This window comes from Lepidochelys olivacea (assembly GCF_965140295.1).
Source record: "Lepidochelys olivacea isolate rLepOli2 genome assembly, chromosome: 13".
In the NCBI taxonomy this organism is placed as follows: domain Eukaryota; kingdom Metazoa; phylum Chordata; order Testudines; family Cheloniidae; genus Lepidochelys; species Lepidochelys olivacea.
The window spans coordinates 17,490,752-17,511,053 of record NC_140423.1 but is presented as its reverse complement, the minus strand read 5'-3'; the positions used below and the strand labels follow the sequence as shown (position 1 = coordinate 17,511,053).

General features: G+C 44.6%; 1 protein-coding gene across 3 annotated transcripts in view; it reads left to right on the top strand.

Annotated features, from left to right (window-relative positions):
- LOC311529322 (somatomedin-B and thrombospondin type-1 domain-containing protein-like) overlaps positions 1-19,608 on the top strand; it is a 32,114-nt gene extending 12,506 nt beyond the window's left edge. For 2 of the 3 annotated variants that reach the window (XM_084645225.1, XM_084645224.1), the window contains exons 2-5: positions 7,477-7,671; positions 8,711-8,789; positions 11,387-11,544; positions 18,391-19,608. In XM_084645225.1, coding sequence (XP_084501351.1) covers positions 7,477-7,671; positions 8,711-8,789; positions 11,387-11,544; positions 18,391-18,542 — 584 coding nt within the window. In that variant the 3' untranslated portion in view covers positions 18,543-19,608. Of the gene's footprint in view, positions 1-7,476; positions 7,672-8,710; positions 8,790-11,367; positions 11,545-18,390 lie in introns of all 3 variants that reach the window. The other variant, XM_084645226.1, reaches the window with a different exon arrangement.
- Positions 19,609-20,302: the final 694 nt, after the last annotated feature.

Sequence of the window (20,302 nt, the reverse complement as noted above, 5' to 3'; positions counted from 1 at the left end):
CTACAGACTCTGGCCCTAAACTAGTAGACTGCATAGATGCACAGTGAGTGGGACCAAAGCTGAATGGGAACATCGGGACACAGGAATGATTATCACCAGCAGAGAGAAGCAAGTGGTCTGACGAGTCCAGTGGAAAGCCGGGATCTGTCAATAGAACACATGCTGTTGTAGCATGCTATGGCTTTCTATGCAGTTTCTATATAGATGTTTGTAGAAAGCTGTCTCGGAACCTGAGGAAGGTGGATGGAGAGTGAAGAGGTTGATTTTAGGATTATAACGTATGAACCTGAACTTTCTAAAATAGGAAAACAAGATGAAACTGAAATAGAGCAAACTCTCAGATAATATGCGCAATGAATGTCCCAGTTACTATTCTCAGTCCAGCAAGGAAGACTTGAAGTTGGAGGGAGTGTTAATTATAGACAGGATGTGAGGTAGCATGCCTGCACATCCCAGACAGAGAGGAATTACTGCACAGAAGGGCTGGCAGCAGAAAGCTGCTAGGGAAGCCGTCCAGAGGCCTGCCTGGAGAAGCAGAGATGCCGGAATGACCAAGGCTGAAATACTGGATTCCTTTCCTGCTGATTCAGCTGCAGAATAGTCTGGTGTCTGTCAGTCAAATACACTGGGATGAAATAGGAGGACTGCAAGGATATTTTGGGGGGCTGTTCATGAAACATTGTATAATACACTGATTTGCGACTGCAGGGTCTGAGTTTACATCAGGATCATCTTGGAGGGTATTAGTGCAACAAACCGATGCTCAATCTAGCACTGATGTTGCTACTTTCCTATGTAATGGCTCAGTCCTGCAAGATGCGGCATGCCCATTGTCTTCAATGGGACATGAAGGCTCTTAGTCCCTTGCAGAACCTCCAGAAGCAGATACTGATCATGTCTCTTTGAGATTGGGAGTTTAAACCTCGAAACATAATTTTGACAGGTTAGAGTCCTGTCCAGAAAGATGGGGGCCAGGGTGGAGCTGATGAGGGATTCCTGTAATGATGTTCTGTCTGCTCTGGTCTAATGATCTACAGTGGTTCCTTCTGTGAGGAATAAAATCATCATAACCCATTGCAAAGGAGCCCCAAGAACAAGTGGCACTAAGTTGCAACCTCAGCAAAGAGGTCAAGCTTGAAAGGGAAGTGGTGACTGAAAATGGGGTGGGGATGAGGAATCTGTTGATTTCAAACTACGGAGGTGCTGAAAAAATTAGCATCAGGCAAGCAAAAAAAAAAGGTGTGGGGGAGTGGTCTAGTGAGCAAAGCAGGGGAACTGGACTTGAGACGTATTCTTGACTTGTAAACTTGGCGGGGTGGGAAGAGGCAGAGGGGGTGGGGCATTGGGAGAAGGGGTGGAGTGGGACAGGGCCTGGGGCAGAGCGGGGGTCGAGCACCGGGAAAATGAGAAATTCAGTTCCTGTGGTCAGTGTCATTAGCCCCATTTTTACAGATAGGGAAACTGAGGCACAGACCAGGGAGATGGCTCAGGGTCACACGACTGGCTCGGGGCAGAGCCGGGAATAGAACTCGGGACTCCTGAGTCCCAATACAGAGCTGTGTCCCATAGTGTCCTGCCTCTGAGGATCTCAAATTACTCTACAAATGTTGATGAATTTTCACCTCCCAGGAGCTCTTACCTTGTACTCCCTCATGTGTCTGACTGTATCTGCCTGTTGTCTCTTATCTTAGATGGTAAGCTCTTTGGGACAGGCACCATCTTTCTACAGCAAGCTCTCATCCCTGATTGGGGTCTGTAGGTGCTATTACAGTACAAGTAAATTATTAGGATAATACTTATTATCCTATCTCAGTGAGGAAACTGAAGCACAGATATATGCAATGACTTGCCCAAGGTCACATGGGAAACTTGTGGCAGAGCCAGCCAGGGATAGGAAACCAGTTCTCCCAAACCCGATCCTATGCTCTAATCACGCAACAAAATAATCTCTGATACACTGATGGACCTTTTTTTTTTTTTTTTAAAATGTTCCCCCTGCTGCTTAGTCCCGTAACTATTTCAGCTTGTGGTTCCCAAGTAGCCTATGGCAGTGGTTCTCAACCAGGAGTCCGGGGCCCCCTGGGGGGCCGCAAGCATGTTTCAGGGGGTCCGTCAAGCAGGGCCAGCATTAGACTCGCTGCAGCCCAGGACAGAAAGTCGAAGCCCCACTGCATGGAGCTGAAGGCTGGGGCCCTGAGTCCTGCCACCCAGGGTGGAAGCCAAAGCCTGAGCAAAGTAGCTTTGTGTGGGCCCCTGTGGCATGGGGCCACAGGCAGTTGCCCTGCTTCGTTCCCCCTAATGCCAGCCCTGGCTTTTATATGCAGAAAAAAATGGTTTTCTGTGGCACAGGTGGGCCATGAACTTCTTATAGCATTTTCAGGGGGGCCTCGGAAAGAAAAAGGTTGAGACCCCCTGGCTTATGGGCCAGTTTAAGAACCACGCACTTTCAGTCCTGATGGGACCAATGCCCCAGGGTTCTGTTCCAGTCCAAAGGTTGCTTGGTTCCTGAATGAAACTGGATGAGAGGCTCTAGGGAAGATGGAAGCCTTGGTGGTTCTGCCTCAATATTTCCCAAATTAGCAGTAACAGAGGCGGCGAAAGCGTAAACATGCACTGAATAAACCCAGAAATGTTGCTATTTCTAAATATTATTGTAATGGTTGTGTTACTAGAACAAGGCCCAATGACCCCATTCCAGGGACAGACTTCACAGCCTTCTCTACCATGTTTGCTTTGGTGACTGAAAAGGGTAAGGAGGGGTCCTTACCCAGAATAGTATTTTAGATTTCAAATAAATTTAGCTTGTGTGTTGTGTGTGTGGTCTTTTGTTTTGTGTGTGTGTGTGTGTGCGCTCACGCAGGCCCCCGGCCATAAAAAAATAGACCTAACCAAAAACACATCTCTGGGGAGAAGTGAGTGGATAATTCTGCTGGTGACGTATTTTTAAGCAGGGTGTGATTTACTCAAATTTAACTAATCATTGAATCAAAAGGATTTGGCACATTTTTTTCTGCATGCTTTTGGACTCTGGACTGATTGCAAATAGTTTTCTGTGAATGTTTTATACTTACTATTTGAGCCATGTGGGTTAATTGTCACTGGCTAGGTAAGTCATGTGGTATTGTTCCACACTCCTTGTTGATCCTGCAAGTGAATATTCTTGTGTGCTGCTTTTAAGTTCATTTCCTGTGATGCAGTGAAATCTGCTCTTTGCTAAAATTCATGCCAGTGAGACTCGACTCCAGGAATTTTCATGGGAAGAGAACATGAAAAGGGGCCTGAGCTTTGCATAAGTGGTGGTACGGATGTAGTTCAAATGTGGATTCAGTGTGTTGCGAACCTATTGAACCAAGGTGGCAAAGAATGTGAAGAGAAGAAACGTTTCAATGGCACCTTGTACCAATGCTAGGTGTCTGGGTAACAAGCAAGCAAAACTGGTAATTCTCATTGATGGGACAAATGTGAGCAGCTGGCTTTACTGAAACCTGATTGGATAGTTCACCTGATTGGAATGTTAAAATTGTTGGTTATAATCTGTTCAGGAACGATGGAGTGGGTAAAAAAAGGGTGTGTGGGTGTGATGGCACACTATATTAAAGACACCGTTGCCTGTTTTAGAGTTATTGATGACTCAGAAATGCAGGATCTTGAATCCATATAGATCGAAGCGCTAATTCATAAAGCCCAGGATGGGGTTTGAGGGTGGGGAGGAGGAAATCTGTTACAGACCATTGAATCAAACCAGAGGACAGGGTAAGTTACTGCTTAAATCCCGTGTGTAATGTATTGAAAGAACTGTGTTGTAATGGGGGCCTTCAGGACATGTCTTGCAAACTGGAGGTCTCATGCAGCCAGTAGTAAAACATCATTAGAGTTTCCAAAAATTATAGATGATGATTTTCTAACACAAAAGATATTGCAGTCAACATGTGGTAACTGCATTTTGGACCTCATTGTGATGGATAAAGATGAATTAATCACTGGAGTGTAAGTTGGTGGTTGCCTCGGGATCATGTGACTTGATGACATTAAAAATGGGTAGAGGAAAGTCCCAACCAGTAATATATAAACTTGATGCTTCTCAAAAAGGCTAATTTTCCAAAGCCAAGAAACATTGAGTGAAATTGATTGGGAGGAAGAATGTAGACGGTAAAATATGAATGAAAATTGGAGTTATTTAAAAAGTTTACTAGACGGTCAAAGCTGCCGTTTCACAATCAGTTGGGTGGGGGGAAGAAATATATAGCATATGGGGGGAAAAGGGAGAAATAAATAGCAATCAATAAAAGAAGTTACGAAGTGCAGAAAATTGATAAGGGAAGCTAAATACATCAGGGAAAACTCCATGGCTGACAGGCCTAAAGACAAGAAGGAATTTTTAAAGTATATGGGAACAAAAGAAATCCTAGCAATGGTATATAGGCTCATTATTAGATGGAGATGGTCAAATTGTTAATAGTGATGCAGAAAAGGCAGGTATTTGGAAAGAAGCAGGTTCTTATATCCTATGACAATGATGAAGTAGTTTCTGGTGCATTAGTAACTGGGGATGATGTTAGACAACATCTGCTTGGGATAAACACTTAAAATCAGCAGGCCCAGATAAATTGTACCCAATAGTTCTAAAACAAAGGAGTTGGCTGAGGAGATCTCTGGCCCATTGGAGTTAATTTTTAATAAATCTTGCACTACTGGGGAAATTCCAGGAGACTAGAAGAGCGCTAATTTTGTGCCAATATTTAAAAAGGGCAAGTGAGTAACTACAGGCTGGTTAGCCTGACGTCAGTCCTGGGCAACACAATGAAAAAGCAGATGTGGGCTTCACTGGATAAAGAATTAAAGGTTAGGGATATAATTAATGCCAGTCAATATGGTATTATGGAAAATAGATCTTGTCAAACAAATCTGATTTCATTTGTTGATGAAATTACAAGTTTGGCTGATAAAGGTAACCATGTAGATGTAATATAGTTGGACTTATGTCAGGGATTTGACTTAGAGCTGGTCTAGGTGGAGAGCAATGCACATTTATGGTGGCATGATTTCTATGTTCTACAAGGACCAATTAATGTGCAATATGTTGGAGCACTTAAGAAATTTAAAAAAAGAAAAGGAGGACTTGCGGCACCTTAGAGACTAACACATTTATTTGAGCATTAGTCTCTAAGGTGCCACAAGTCCTCCTTTTCTTTTTGTGGATACAGACTAATACGGCTGCTACTCTGAAACCTTTAGAAATTTAGTGTACGTTGCTGTGCTGTGTGGACCAGCCCTTAATACTAAGTAACATTCTGATTTAAAACTAGAATATCAATAAAGCACCTGTTAAATGGATTAAGTGGTTGCTAACTGACATCTCAAAAAGTTATTGCCAGCGAGGAATCATCATCTAATGGGGAGTGTTTCTAGTGCGTTCTGCAGGGATCTGTACTAGGCTTGGCACCATGCAACATTTTCATCAATCATCTGGAACGAAATATAAAATCACTGCTGCTAAAATTTGTGGATGACCGATTGTTGGAGTGGTCAATAATGAGGAAGACAGGGCGGCCATTCAGACAGAATACCATTTAGTACCGCCAAATGCAAAGTTAAGGAGTACTTGTGGCACCTTAGAGACTAACCAATTTATTTGAGGATTAGCTTTCGTGAGCTACAGCTCACTTCATCCGATGAAGTGAGCTGTAGCTCACGAAAGCTCATGCTCAAATAAATTGGTTAGTCTCTAAGGTGGCACAAGTACTCCTTTTCTTTTTGTGAATACAGACTAACACGGCTGTTACTCTGAAATGCAAAGTTGTATATCTAGGAACAAAGATTGTAGGTCATACCTACAGAATGGGGATTGGATGTGGGAAAGCAGAGACTCTGAAAAGGATTTAGAGGTCGTAGTGGAAAAGCAACTTAACATGAGCTTCCAGTCTGATGCTGTGGCAAAAAGCACCAATGCGATCCTTGTATGTATAACCTGGAGAGTAGTGAGTGGAGGTACAGAGGTGATTTTACCTCTGTATATGGTCTTGGTCAGACTGGTGCTGGAATACAGCATGCAGTTCTGGTGTCCACATTTTAAAAAGGTTGTTGAAAAATTTGGAGTGGGCACAGAGAAGAGCCACAAGAATTATTCAGGGACTGGAGGAAAATACCTTGTGGCGAGAGTCCCGGAGATCAATCTGTTTTAGATCACCAAAAAGAAGGTTGAGAGGTGACTTGATTACAAAGTACCTTCCTGGGGAGAAAATACTAGATACTGAAGGGCTCTTTAATCTAGCAGAGAAAGGCATAACAGGAACCAATGGCTGGAAGTCGAAGCCAGATAAAGCCAAATTAGATGTTAGGCACAATTTTTTTTAACAATGAGGGTGGTTAACAATTGGAACGAATTACCCAGGGAAGTGTTGGATTCTTATCTCTTGATGTTTTCAAATGAAGCCTGGATGACTTTTCTGGAAGAGATGCTTTATTCAAACACAAATAAGTGGGCTCAGTGCAAGGGCTAATGGATTACATTTAATGGTCTGTTTTCAGAGTAGCAGCCGTGTTAGTCTGTATTCGCAAAAAGAAAAGGAGTACTTGTGCCACCTTAGAGACTAACAAATTTATTTGAGCATAAGCTTTCGTGATCTACAGCTCACTTCATCGGATGCATTCAGTCTTTAATGGTCTGTGATCTAGAGAAGGTTGGACTAGCTATCTAGTGGTCCCTTCTGGCTTTAAACTCTCAAAATCTATTTAGAAAATCAAAAATTAGTGGAAAATGTATTTGCTATTTACCCCATGGTACTCCACATCGCAAATACACATGGTTCATGCCTTCACACATCCAGAGAGAGTGTATCTTGGGGTTGAGCACACACCCTGCGGGCATGGTATTTGGATAAGAAAGTGGTTTGTTGGTGGGAGAAGGGAAATAAGCAGTTTAAAACATTGCTACGTAGTGGGAGAGATTCTCCTGCTGTTTATGGAGAGACCTATGATGTCTGAATAAAGGATCTGTGGGCTTGTCTACATTAGGGATGTTTGCATGGCTGTAGTTACACCATTGCAACTCTCTCCTCCCACCCTCCCCAGCCAGCGTAGATGTGCTGCACCAGAGTATAAAAAGGGTCTTACACTGGTGTGACTTACTCTGGTTTCAAACTGGACTAAGTGCAGGCACTGTTTTACAGCAGTGCTTCTTTGCTGCAGTGTGGCCACATGGGTGCAAAACCCCCAACACAGATCAGCCTGAGGTTGTTGAAACTTCCTCCAGGGTCAAGCTATCAGTGTATGGGGCCTTCCACTGAAACCATTGGGAAGTGCTCTGTGTGACCAAATACGGCAGGCAGTCTGGGTTGGCTGCAAACTCCGCATCCCGCAGCTTTAGTCAGGGGAAGGTTGCTTTACTGAGCTGAGCCAGAGATCCCAATCCATCTCTGAAGGTGTCACGCACACGATTTCTGCAGTCTACATTGTTGTTTCTCACCCTACTCCCAGAGGTCTCCTGTGCTGTGTCTGAGTGGAGCGACTGGAGTGGCTGTGCAGAGCCTTGCCAAGCAACATACCGAGTTCGGAGGAGACACGTCGTGCAGGAGCCTAGAAATGGAGGTGAGGCGTGTCCTCCTCTGGAGGAGAAGGCTGGCTGTGTGGAGTACTGGAACCAGGAAGGAGCTGAGTGCAAACAGTCCCTTAGTAAGTACATTGAAAACGCAACCTCTTGGGAACATGGCTGAGTCCTGGGCTGAAGAGAGCTTGGTTGAATCCAGGGGCCTGGCCACTAAACCTTCTTTACAGGGTTTGTTGGGCTGGAATTATTTGCAGATAAAGCCTTTGGGCCCAATTCTGCTCTGTTACACCAATGTAAATTTGGAGTTGCCCCAGTGAAGTCAGCGGAGTTACGCTGGATTTACACCAGCGTTACTGAGAACCGAATTTAACCTTTTATATGGGGATCATGGGCATCCTTTCTGGGAAATTTATTTTAAATAGTACATGTTGTTTAGTGGAATCTGGTATGTTTCAAAAGTAACACACCAGGGATCTGATTCTGAGCTCATGTAGGATTGTAAAACTGGAGTAATTCCTGTGAAGTTGATGAGGAAAATTCTTGTAAGTAGGAGGGAAAATTTGGCCTGAGGAGGTGCTGAGCAGTATTTTTATAAATCAGCTGCAACAGTCATGAAGGAATGGCACCCAGTAGAGATAAGGTATCACCTTTCCCCATCCAGTTTCTCTTGCGTGCCAGTATCTGATGTAAATCTGGAGTAAAGGCTGATTTGATCTCGAATACATTGACTTTCCACAGGTGTAATTCCACTGACTACTTCTGTTTTTTTGTTTTTTTTTGTTTTTGCTGATGTCTCTGAGACCGGAATCTGGCTTTGACTTCTTTACTAGTGTGGATTTAAGAGTTCAGGTTTATTTTAAATCGGCTTTCTCAAACATGCCGAGAGTTGGTATTAAATGAACTGTGATTTTGTTCTCCTTTGGTTGGCACGGCTCTGATAAGCAGCCTCCATCTCAGGCAGTAAAAGGGGATGAATATAAATGTATCTCCAATCAAATGCTGGATATTCACTAATAATATGGAATTGTCTTCAGTTTCCTGCCAGAGTAAAAAATATGTGCCGTTAAAGACCATCAAAGCCCCAGTTTTTATTGTTTGACAGGCACAAGTGGCCTCGGTGCAGTAGTGTCACTTACCATGTGTGCAATTTCTCTTTGTGCTCAGTTCCAGCATTAATAACCACAGGAGGTTATGGGAAAGCAAGGAAAAAGAGAGCTGCGTCCAGCGAAAATGAAGGAGCAGGGTAAGTTGGGGGCTGAGTGCTGCAGTGTAATCACACTTCACGCACCTTTTCTTATTGGCTTCAGTGTGTGCAGGATTGCACCCAGGGTCTGCTCTTATCAGAGCAGATGTTCAGCAGGATGGAGACTTCTAGACGATGTCTACACAGCATGCTAAGCCTGGGCTCTGACTCAGATTTGAGCCCAAACCTCCCTTCTGTCCACATATAAATGAGGACCCAGGTCCTATGACCTGGCTTGGGGGGTGGGTCTAAACCTGAGTTCCTCCGTGAAATTTTGCAGTGTGGTCACAGATCAAACTGAAGACCCAAGTCAGAAGGTCTGCGTAGTTCAGTATGGATGCATTAGCACGGTTGTGAGACCCAGGTTCAGTAAGTGTGAACCCAGGTTTACAATTTAGTGTGGATGCTAAAGTGCAGCTTGGAAACACTGAATCTACAAGTCCAGGTCCCACAAACCCTTAAAGCCTGATTCCAGTGCAGCACCAACTTCACAAAATAGAGGGCTTGACTCTGCTTGATGGGGAGAGTTGAGTTGTAGCTGTTTAATAATGTTGCTATTTAGAATCCCGTAAGCAAAGAGCGGTCATTTCAGCCGGTTCCCTTGACCTACTTCTCTCTGGGTCCAGTGCCCTTTTCTCCCATCATCATGTGATGGGCTTGCTGGCAGGGTAGCTTTCAGTCTCACTGTGCTCTTTGCTGTTTATATTGCACCATGAATAGATTTCCAGCATAGACCGTGGCCTAAATAGTCAGAAGAATGTGCGTGTATGCAGTGTTACTGTCATGGTACTTAGAATAAATCAATCACTGATGTTGGAACTTCTTATCTCAACTGTATAGGCCCTTGATGCCTATTAATTGCTGTCAAAGAGGAGAGCATTTGTGGACCCCCTGTTTTTTTTCCTGTGTGTGTGTTATGTTTTTGTTACTTGTTTGCAGTTTAGCATTGATCTTCAGCTTTATAATAGGGATAGCCATTTACACTCCCCTCTTGGGTTACAGTGTGAACCATAGTTATCCTCTGCATTAAAGGGAAAGCATGGACTATAGAGACTCCAGCTCCAGCATGCTGGGAGCTGTAGTCTCTGTGGGCAGCACCTCTGTATTAAAGGTGAAGCCAGGTGCAGCTGGTTCTGTTTTATGCAAATTAGCTTTGCCCTTTGGGTTCCTGGTAAATTGCCCTATTGGGTACCAGCAGAGCAGAGTTTGGGCATCCTTGCTGTGTAGGAGGCAGGTTATTGTACTGGTTGGCTTGATTGCATCAAGAGCTGGAGGGGGTACCTGATATGCTTGGCTCCCTTAAGCTGCTGCTGCGCATTTTCCTCCCAATGTCACTATTACACGGTGCAGGTACTGGTAGACGTCCAGGTTCTGCATATGGCTTTCATGTGCACTTTAAATCCTGCGAGAGACAGATGTGCAAGTGCTGATCAGTTGCCAGGGTGGAGTTCTCAACACAGCCATGAATTTGGCAAACGTTCCTCCTTTATGCTCTGCTTAAAGAACTAAGGTCTGTGAGGGTGCTGACTTTGGCCTTGCCTCCTGCTTCTCGTTCTGGTAGGGGCTGCCGTTGCTGATGCAGGCCCATGTAGCAGATCGCTAAGGGGGATTCCTGCGTGTTTTCCTGTCTCCTGCCTTACTCCGTTTTGCAGGCTGGTGATTCTCTGTGGCATCTTATTTCAAGCTCCTGTGGAGGGGTTTTCTTTGTTGTCACCTGCCATTCTGTAAGTGTCACAGGGAGGATATTGGTGCCTCTCTGGCACCATATGGCAGTTGTGTACTTGCTGGTTCCGCACCCGTGCGCGCACACACGTTTCCGTAATGTACATGCATCCTTCACCCTCATTTAAGCTTCTGCAGGGAAAGAGCTTCTGCTTGTGCAAAACCCCGTTCTGTGATATGTTTGCAGGCAGTTACTACCACCTCAAACTTCCATTCTCCTTCCTGAACAAGGCCAGTTCTTAGCCTTTCCTCTAAGGTTTGGTTAAAAACACCCGTACAGCATGATCTGAGCATGGCACAAATAGAGGACGAAGTCTCACTGCTAGCCCGATAATCCTGATCAGAAAGCTGGCAGCTTCACCCCACTTCCAAGCAAGTACACTGCCATAGAAAGACCTCCAATTACTTGAGACGTGGGTGCTATTATGAATTATTCTATCAGACAGGTCTTAGTCTCCTATGAAGAATTACCATAAATAATCAAAACTAAGCACTGGGAGCAGCACGGTCCAGTGAACTGGGGAACCAGACTAGGAGTCAGCAGACCTGGGCTTTATTCCTGGAGCTATCATTTACTTGCTGTGTGTGCTTCGGTTTCCCTATTTGTAAAAGGGGCGTCAGTGATATCTTCCTTTGAGAAGCACTTTGGTATCTGTAGGTTGAAAGCACCTATATTTTATTGAATAGCAACACTCAGCTCTAACTCATCAGAATAAATGTGCACGGTGTATTTTGTGATGCACTTTCCCTTTTCTTAAAATGATCTTTGTTCACCCAGTCTGCTCTGGGTTGCTCGGTCACTGGTAGGTCTGTAATGCTGCTGTTAAGTTAGCTGAGACTGTCATTTCTGCTGCAGATATTGTGTCGAATTCCAGATCACTGCCATCATGGAAGGCTGTTTGCAGGGGAACAGTTCCTATACTCAGTGGATGCGATATCTCAGCGAGGGGCACACAGTCTGCGTGGAGTGCCAGCACCCGGCCTTGGATTCCAGGAGTCTGCATTGCTACGGGGATGGCAGTGGAAGCAAAAAGTAAGAGCCCTGAATGCTGCTTTGTTAGTGTCTTTTCATATTGGATTTTTCTATTCCTCCCCCTTGAGCTGCTTGGAGAGATTTGTCCCTGTGCTCACCTCTCACTTTATATCTTCAGAGCCCTGTACGTATATTAAGTAATCCTCAGTGCACACTAGGAGTTAGGTAGGCGATATTATAATTGTTTGACAGAGAGAGGGAGACTGAGATGAAAGGTCTTGGCCAAGGTTGCATGGTAAGCCAGTGGCGCAGCCAGAATGGGAACTCGGGACCTCCTGTGCTTAGTCCGTTAAATCTCATTGCCTCCTAATTTAAGTAGCACAGTCATGATTTTTTTTTTAAAGGCTCCCCTGTTGTCTGACCATCCTCCCACCAGCAGGAAAATAAAACCAAATTTGTTCTGCAGGCTGTCACTGGTTGTAAGAACCATTTACTTCACTTGAGTGGACCTATGGCTCATCTAGATCTGTACTGTGTTTCCAAAAGTGAGCTTAACTGGTTGGTTGGTTCAGAATAGTGTGTTTCTCCCTGACCCCAGGCACTGTAAGCTCTGGTGCTGAGGACTGGTAGCCAGTGTAACTGGAGATCAAAACAAATCTTTGCATTATAGCATCTTTCCCCCAGGAATCTCAGATTGCTTCTGCAAGCATTAATCACACTACAGATGGGCCAAAGGAGAGGAGGAAGGACTTGCCCATGGCCACACAGCAAGTTAGTGGAGGAATAGAGTCCTGATTCTCCAGTGCCCTGCTGTAGCTGCTACATAACACTGCCCCTCCACTTTTTTTATCACACAGTTCCCTTCCTAGTTACATCTGTGTAAGAGGTGAAATGTAATTTTGTTTTTAACATTTAAGAACCCACTGTGGAACTGCAGGGCAATCCAGCACTGGAAATGACTGTGTGGCAGGGCTGTGGGTGTTTTGCTGGTAGCTCACTTTAATATTGAAATGAATAGCTCTGTTTTTAGATACTAGCCATAAACAAGGATTATAAAACATGTTATATATTACATACCGACTACCGCACCAGTAATAGCCTTTTTAGGTAGAGGCTGCCCATGGCTTTTAATGAGAACAAGTCAGGTTAGATTCTCTTTCCTCCCCCTCGTCCCCCTGCTTGTTAAGTATGAAGGTTGCAAAGATCTTTAGATAAAGAGCAGTGAACCCAACTGATGCGGTCAGCGGAGGCTAAGAAGTGTAATAAAAATGTAAAAGCTTGAAATAACGTTATTTTGTTGGAAATCCTGGAGCCAGAGAAGAGCATCGCACTAAGTGAAATGAAAAATATCTGCAGCCCACAGTTTCCTTCCCAGGGATGTGGAAAGAGACCCTCCCTCATTTACTAGGCTGTCTGGTGAATAACATCATCTACATTCATAGCTTTATAGAACTGAGTGAAATTTTTTGAACAGTTTAATCATGGAAAAATTCATGGGTTGACCGGAACTATTTGCACATTCAGGACAAACTCAGTGAATAGTTTTGCCGGGGGGGGGATGCCAAAAAGCTAAAATGTTTAATTTCAGTACTTTTGAAGTGACACATTTTGCCTTTTTTTTTTTTCAAACTATGTTTTGCTTAGAAACTTAGCTCGTGGTTTTTTGTTTGTTTTTTTTAAATAAAAAGCCACCTGAAAACAAAAGAAGCAAAACAAAAAAACCCAAAAGTCATTTTGGGTTGAACTAAATGTTTTGTGAATATGGAGTGAAATTCTGCCCCCATTGAAGCCAGTGGGAGTGTGGCTGTTGACTTGAATGGAGTCAAGATTTCACCCATGGTACCTTTCATCTCTAAGGAGCTGGTCTGAATCCTTTCTACTTCAGCAGAGATGGAAATTGTTCCCATCTGTTTGCTGTATAGTGGTGTATGTGAGATGAGTTGCTGAGTTAATCCATTTCCAGGTGCATGAGAAACTGGGAAGTGAAACAGATTATAAAACATAGTGAATTTGACCAGTCTAGCTACCAAGCTGAGTCAAATAAGTCTCATGGGAATTGGCACCAGTTGGCTGCCTTGTCAGGGAGACCAAGGGTTGAATGGGGTACAGACAGTGAATGCCCCTTGCAGCACCAGAGATGGTCCTTCCAGATAGGTCTGGGGCCAGGTGGGGGAAGCTTACACTGCTGCTGCCTATGTGACATCTGTTTTGGGGATAGCCTTCAGGGCTGTCAATCCGGCACCTTCCACCAGCCCTAACATCATTAGGTTATGTCTTCACTGCAGAGGGATCCCGGAGCTCTCACTTATCACAGCGGTAAGGGACCCCGGAGCCCCAGCAGCAGTGGGTGCCAAGCCCACCTTCCCGTTTTGTCAGGGATATTTTTAGTGAATGTCTGGGACAGGTCACAGGCTTCTGTGAATTTTTGTTTATTGCCCACGACCTGATCTCTGACTTTTACTAAAAATATCTGTGACAAAATCTTAGCCTTTATCATGGGCTTTGAGCAAATGGGCTTTCTGAGGTGTGCTGGGGTCACTGATGGCACACATGCCCATTGTCTGCCTCCACGCAGTGCACATGAATATGTAAATCAGAAAGGACACTACTCAATCATTATGCAGACCTTGGTTGACCATGGATAGAGAATCATGGTCACCAACGTGGGACATGCCAGTAGGGTGAATGATGCCGGGTTATTCCGGCGATCTGTCATTTTCAAATTTGGACAAGCTGGGACTTTATTCTGACCCAATATAGCTCTCGGTGAGGTGTCTGTGCCTAATTTTATCTTGGGAGCCTATCTTCTATTGCCTTGGCTCATGAAGCCCTACTCTGATGTGCGAGCACCTGGCAGAAGAAGGCTTAATTACACCCTGATCAGTTTCAGGCTGGTGGTGGAATGTGCAGTTGGCCAACTGAAGGTAAGATGGTGCAGCCTAAAAATCCATTTGGATGCCAGTGTGTATAATGCCATTCCTGTTATGGGGGGTGCAGAGGCTGTGCACTGCAGAGTTGTGATGAAGAGACTAGTGAATAGGAAGCCCTGTAGAGATAGAAAATTTTAAAATTAATTCACCTTTAATCATCTAAAGGGCAAGGCACCACTCTAGCCCTTAATATGGAAAACCATCTGTGATGAAATCCTTAATGGGGGGGAATCTTAATGGGTTGATTACACCAATAAATTTAAAATCCCTGAATGATTAGAATAATCCTAGCCTTGACAGTCATCTTGTTTCCATTCATTTCGTTCCTCTGCTCTCCACCACCTCAATCCTTACATCTCCCACCACAAGTCCCCCTGCTGTTTGAAAGCAAAGAGAATTCCCATCAAGTTTCTGAGCCATTTTAGCTTTTACTTCAGGGTAAGAGATTTTGTTGGTTCTTTTGTTCCTTTCAACTGGATCTGTGGCCTTACATTCTTGAGGGAGTAATGGGAGTTGGATCTCCTTTGGAGTGGTGGGAAGTATTTTTATGATTCACACATTAGATAACAACTCTCCCTAAAGCTACCATGAAATGTTGTGCAAGTTATGGGGGCCGGTTTTATTGATTTCTCTAATTGCTGTCTTGTGTGCAGTTCAAAGTATTTGTAGATGGACCTGAACCATGTTTGGAATGTCTTATATGGGCATGTTTTATGTACTGCGCTGGTGCATGATAGTCCCTTTTCACTTCCTTCCAGAAATAGGCTTTAAGGACTGGCCAAGTAGGATGGAGGCAGGGATAGCATCTGAGGGACATTATGGAGCTGGTAGGCCATGATCTCTGAGAAGGAAGGGGAGCAGGTGGGATGGGAGAAACACGTGTTGGAGAGCATTGCCTCTCCAGTAGAGCAGAGTAGACCTATCAGAGTACTGATTGAGTTTTGAAACATTTTAGGGGAGCTCTTGTCCTGCTAAACTCCTCAGGCCAGAATCTGTGAGCCCTGGTAAAGAGGATGAAGCAGGCAGCGGCAGCTGGCAGGGGGTGGGATACAGCTTTGCAGTATTAGTGAGCACTTGGTCAGATTTACGTAGGCCTCTCCTGCTATACATCCAACCCCCCTTCCCCACAAAGTACACTGGTTTCAAGCTTTAGCCTGTTCCACTTATGCTAATAGGATAAATATGATCAATTTGCCGGTGATCATACAGGCTGAACTATCTGCCACTCCTAGAGGGGGTCACTGCAGCTCCTGGCTGAGGCACATTGCTTGGGCACTGCGAGGGAAACGTGCATAGCTAGTACCTGGGTCACACCCATTCCATTTTGACACTTCAGTCCTCTCATGCTGTTGGTTTGGCAGCTGGCACCAGCATTTAATTCACTTATTGTTCCCAGAATGATTGTCGGGCAGTGAAACATTGGGGAGAGTTTAAAATAAACTCAGCAGCAGTGTTGTACTTTTGAATATTTCCTGCTTGTCTGTCTGTCTCTCTCTCAGCCTAGTCTGGTGCAATTCAAGCATTTGAGTAGCCAGTGCAGACTAACGGGAGATTCTGAAGGCTGCCTATGTAACCTGTTAGCGAGTGGTTCCTTCTCCTTGCCTGACCTGCAGAGAATGTGAATCTGTCATAGTCGCAGCTAGGGAGCCTTGGGTCTTTGACCCAAGATGTAGCATCTCCTGCTTGTAGCTCTGGAGGTCCCCAGTGTGATGGCCAAGTAGCAGCCATCACATAAGTGGGGACACCTGGGATGCTCCAAGGAGTTTGATTGGCCTCCTTGTTCATGGAAGGGTAAGTGGTAAGAAGCGCAACGTGACAGGGCCGCAAAGTTATTCAGCGATCTTAGGACAGGTGGTGGTGGGTAGTTTTGAAATGGTACCAGACCTCGGAACACTGAGTAACAAGCACTGATGTCTGTGATGAGCATGCTCTACAAACTGCTCTGGGGGCCGGTGCCTGGGAGGATTAGCTGTTCTTGATAGTCTTAAGCAAGATGTGGTGATTGCAGCTCACAAACAGCTTAACTCGGGACATCCAGATAGGGAAGTCGGGGAATGTTCCTCTAAACATAACACAGGCTGCGTTTCCTATCGGCAGGGCCAAAGCTGGCAAGTGTGCGTTATGTTGAAAGAATCAAGCCTTTTAAAGATAAAGCTGTGGCCCGGGGAGGAGGAGAACCATACAACATGTGGGACCTGTCCATCTATGTAGCCTGCTCTGTAAGATCTAGGATCTTGATTCTTCCTGTGCAAACCCTGGTGCATTGAAATGACCCAAAGCCAGAAGAGCGAACATTTCGTTTCCCCCCAACCACGTGTGATGTATAAAACTGCACCCTGGAGCATGGCACCTCATTAAACCAGCAGCACTGCTGTCTCTGTACAATTGGCAGTGATAATTCAGGCTTCTAGAGAATTATAAAGTTAACAGGAGCAACAGATCATTCTGGCTACTTTGCTGACAGCTCTTGGCGCCGGAGCAAGGACTGAACGAGCCATTGTGCTTCTCCGAAAGGGCAGGGCTCAGCCCCGTTGGCACGAGGTCATGAATGTGTAATGGGAGAAGAAGTTTGCAATGCTGCTGCCCGTGCCGTACCTTTTTCTATGGCTAAATTTCAAGCTCCCTGCCTGTCTGGCCAGCACCTTTTGTGTAGGCGTTAAGGGTACGCCTACACAAGAGCTAGGGCGTAATTCCCAGCTCATGTTAGACATATTCTTGCTAGCTCTCCTCAAGCTAGCATGCTAAAAATAGCAGCATAGCTTGGGCAGCAGCAAGTGTTGGCACAGGGTAGCTGTGCGGCATACAAGTCTGCCTGAACCCTGTGGGTATGTGCTTGACCTGGCTAGCTTGTGCCGCTGCTTGCCGCTGCCTTGGCTTCGGCGCTATTTTTAGCAAGCTAGTGTGAGTATGTCTAATGTGAGCGGGGACTCACAAAGTCTACATCTACACATCGGGGCAAGTGCTTAAAAGCATTTGTTTAAAATGGAACATTTCTCTAGTCCGTTCAGGATAAACACATTCTGTAACTTGCTGGGAACATTCAGAACCTGGCAGAAAATAGTTTAGAAGGTGACGGTGATGTTTCTGCTCTTTTCCTGCCTTACAAATAGAGCTGTACTCCATGGCTCTGTGTTGTGTAACACGTACTCGTTCAGTGTCTGCAGCGTTCATGGACGACAGTGGGAGCTCTGCCCAAGGAAAGAGGGCAGGATACAGAAGAGACTAGAACTGGGTGAATTTTTTTTTTTTTTTTGCACAAAACTTTTTTTGATGACACCAAAATATTTCGTGAATTCCTGTAGATTTCACCAAATTGTTTTGATTTGGAAAAAAACTTAAACAAAAAAATCAAAACATTTCATGTTGACGTTTTTGAAACAAAAATATTTTTGTTTTTTTTGTTTGAAACAACATTTTGTTTCAGAATTTCCTTCAATTTATTTTAAAAAAAAATCAAAAACATTAAAAAAATGCTAAAAATTGAAACAAAACTTTTTGGTTTGAGGTGTCACAATTATTTTATTCTGTCGGCCGCTCAATTACCAGTGAACCAAAAAATCCCTTATTCGCCCTCTAGTAGAGACTGGTGATGTGCATTGAAGAGGTGAATTTTGCCTGTGGTTTGCAACTATCAATTGCTTCAGTACAAGAGGACTGATTGTGAGCTCACTTTACACTACTTTTGCACTGATGTAACCCCATTGGTATCAATAGAGTTGATACTGATTCTCACCAGTGTTTCATCAGAATCAGGCCCGGTGAATGCAGACTATGTCAAAGACAGAAGCTTCAGGATTTATTGGCTGATCTCAAACCGTGGCTGTGTGACTGGCTGCTTCTAGAAAGCAGCCAGCTTCCTGCTTAGCAGCCTTGCTGGAGTCCCCATTAGTGATGGTGCATTATGCACTCAGGTACTGTCCTTGAAGGAGTTAATACGCTAATTCCCTTCCCCCCACTTTTGCTTTGTTCCTTCCAGGAATCAGATGCTGCACTGGCAGGCCATGGGGAATCCCCAGTGCAGAGGAACCTGGAGGAGAGTTCGCCAGCTGGACACTTGCTCCTGTCCTTCCGTTCACAGCTTCTTGTTCATCTAACCCTTCTGAACTGGCCCAGCGCCTCCAAGCCTGAGCCACATGATCGTGGCTTTGGCACAAAGATTGAAGTAACAACCCCACCCCACCCCACCTGCTGATCAGTCAGTAAGCCCCTCTTGGACTGCTTCAAGGAGGTTGCAACCTGCCAAGGCTGCGGCTGAAAACCCCTTCATATCCACCCATGCTCCTGGCTGTCTGAAGAAGACAAGCTGACAAAGCAATTTCAGTCTTTTTCCCCACACTTCCTTCCATGAATGTCCCCTGTGCCTGAGAGCAGCCACCCTGACTTGGGCCATCAGTCAGTCCCCTTCTCTACTTCCAAGTTCCTCCTTCCCTGAGACTTGCCAGCGAGAAGCCACCAAATAAGAGAATTCAAAAAAGAATTACAATACATGTATTGTTCAAAAACCTAGCTAAGTAGCCAACAAGAGACATGCAAAATGAGTTCACTCAAACTGCCTCCTCTCTGTACAGATAACCCCCCTGCCTGGAGGGCAGTCCATCGCCACCCCTCCCCCCCCATGCTTTTGCTATTTTATGTTGGGGTCCTGGTAGGTACAGCACTGGCCCCTATTGAAATTTGGGGCAAAGCTCTCATTTACTTCAATGAGAGGCGTTTTGAGCCCTTAGGGACTGATCCTGAAGGGTGCTGAGTGCCGCCTGGGTGTTTCTGGGCACCCTCGGCTCCCATTGGGCTGGATCCTGCTTCCATTGAGGTATATATTTATGAGAGGGTTGCTTGCGATAGCAGGGGGCTGGACTCGATGACTCAGGCCATCCCTTCCAGTTCTGTTCATTTGTGCAAAATTTCCATTTCAGGATCAGGCCTGTTGAACCCAATGGGAGTTGAGGGTGCCATGGAGAATGGAGTCCTTTGATTTCAGGCTTCAAGGATCATGGACCATGTTATCTCCACTATCTGTGAAGTCCCTAGAACACCTTTGGGGTGTATAGAAAACGTAGCCATTTCGTGTGCAGCTGGGAGATAACTGTTCCTTTTTGTTTGCACATGGAACTGTTTAAAGTATTTTCTTTATAATGGTTGGGTTTTGTTGTAGAACTTTCTTGTAGTAAATAAAGAGATGCTGGAGACATTCTAATGGTGTTTGTTGATCTGTTTCTATAGAGCCATCATTGAGCAGTTGGCCATTGAGAGCTCAGTCCAGCTAATCTTACTGTCCACTTCTCTACCACAGGATATAGGACAAAGATGGATCTCTCAGATATCCAATCCCTAGTCCATTTAGAACTTCCAAAAAATCCCAAGCACCTTGCATGAATGGCCCCGAGAAGCGGACATGACATTTTTACATACACTTTGTTTTTAAATTTAATTAATCAAAAAAACTAAATATAATAAAATAAAAAGCCCATCTTTCTAGCTTTGCCTTGATAGGATCCCTCATTTGGACAGTCAGAGTGGCACTGATATGCGCTAATGTTCATTTGATGGACCTAAATAACACAGTATACAGTAGAGTTGTATAGGATAAAGGGAAATTCTGTATTTTGCCTGCAGATGGAATGCTCTAGTCTAGTGCAGTGGCTCTCAACCTTTCCAGACTACTGTACCCCTTTCAGGAGTCTGATTTGTCCTGCGTACCCCAAGTTTTACCTTGCTTAAAAACGACTTCTTACAAAATCAGACAAAAATACAAGTGTCACAGCACACTGTTACTGACAAATTGCTGACTTTCTCCTTTTTTACCAGATAATTATAAAATAAATCAATTGGAATATAAATATTGTATTTATATTTCAGTTGATAGTATGTAAACAAGCCATTGTCTGTAT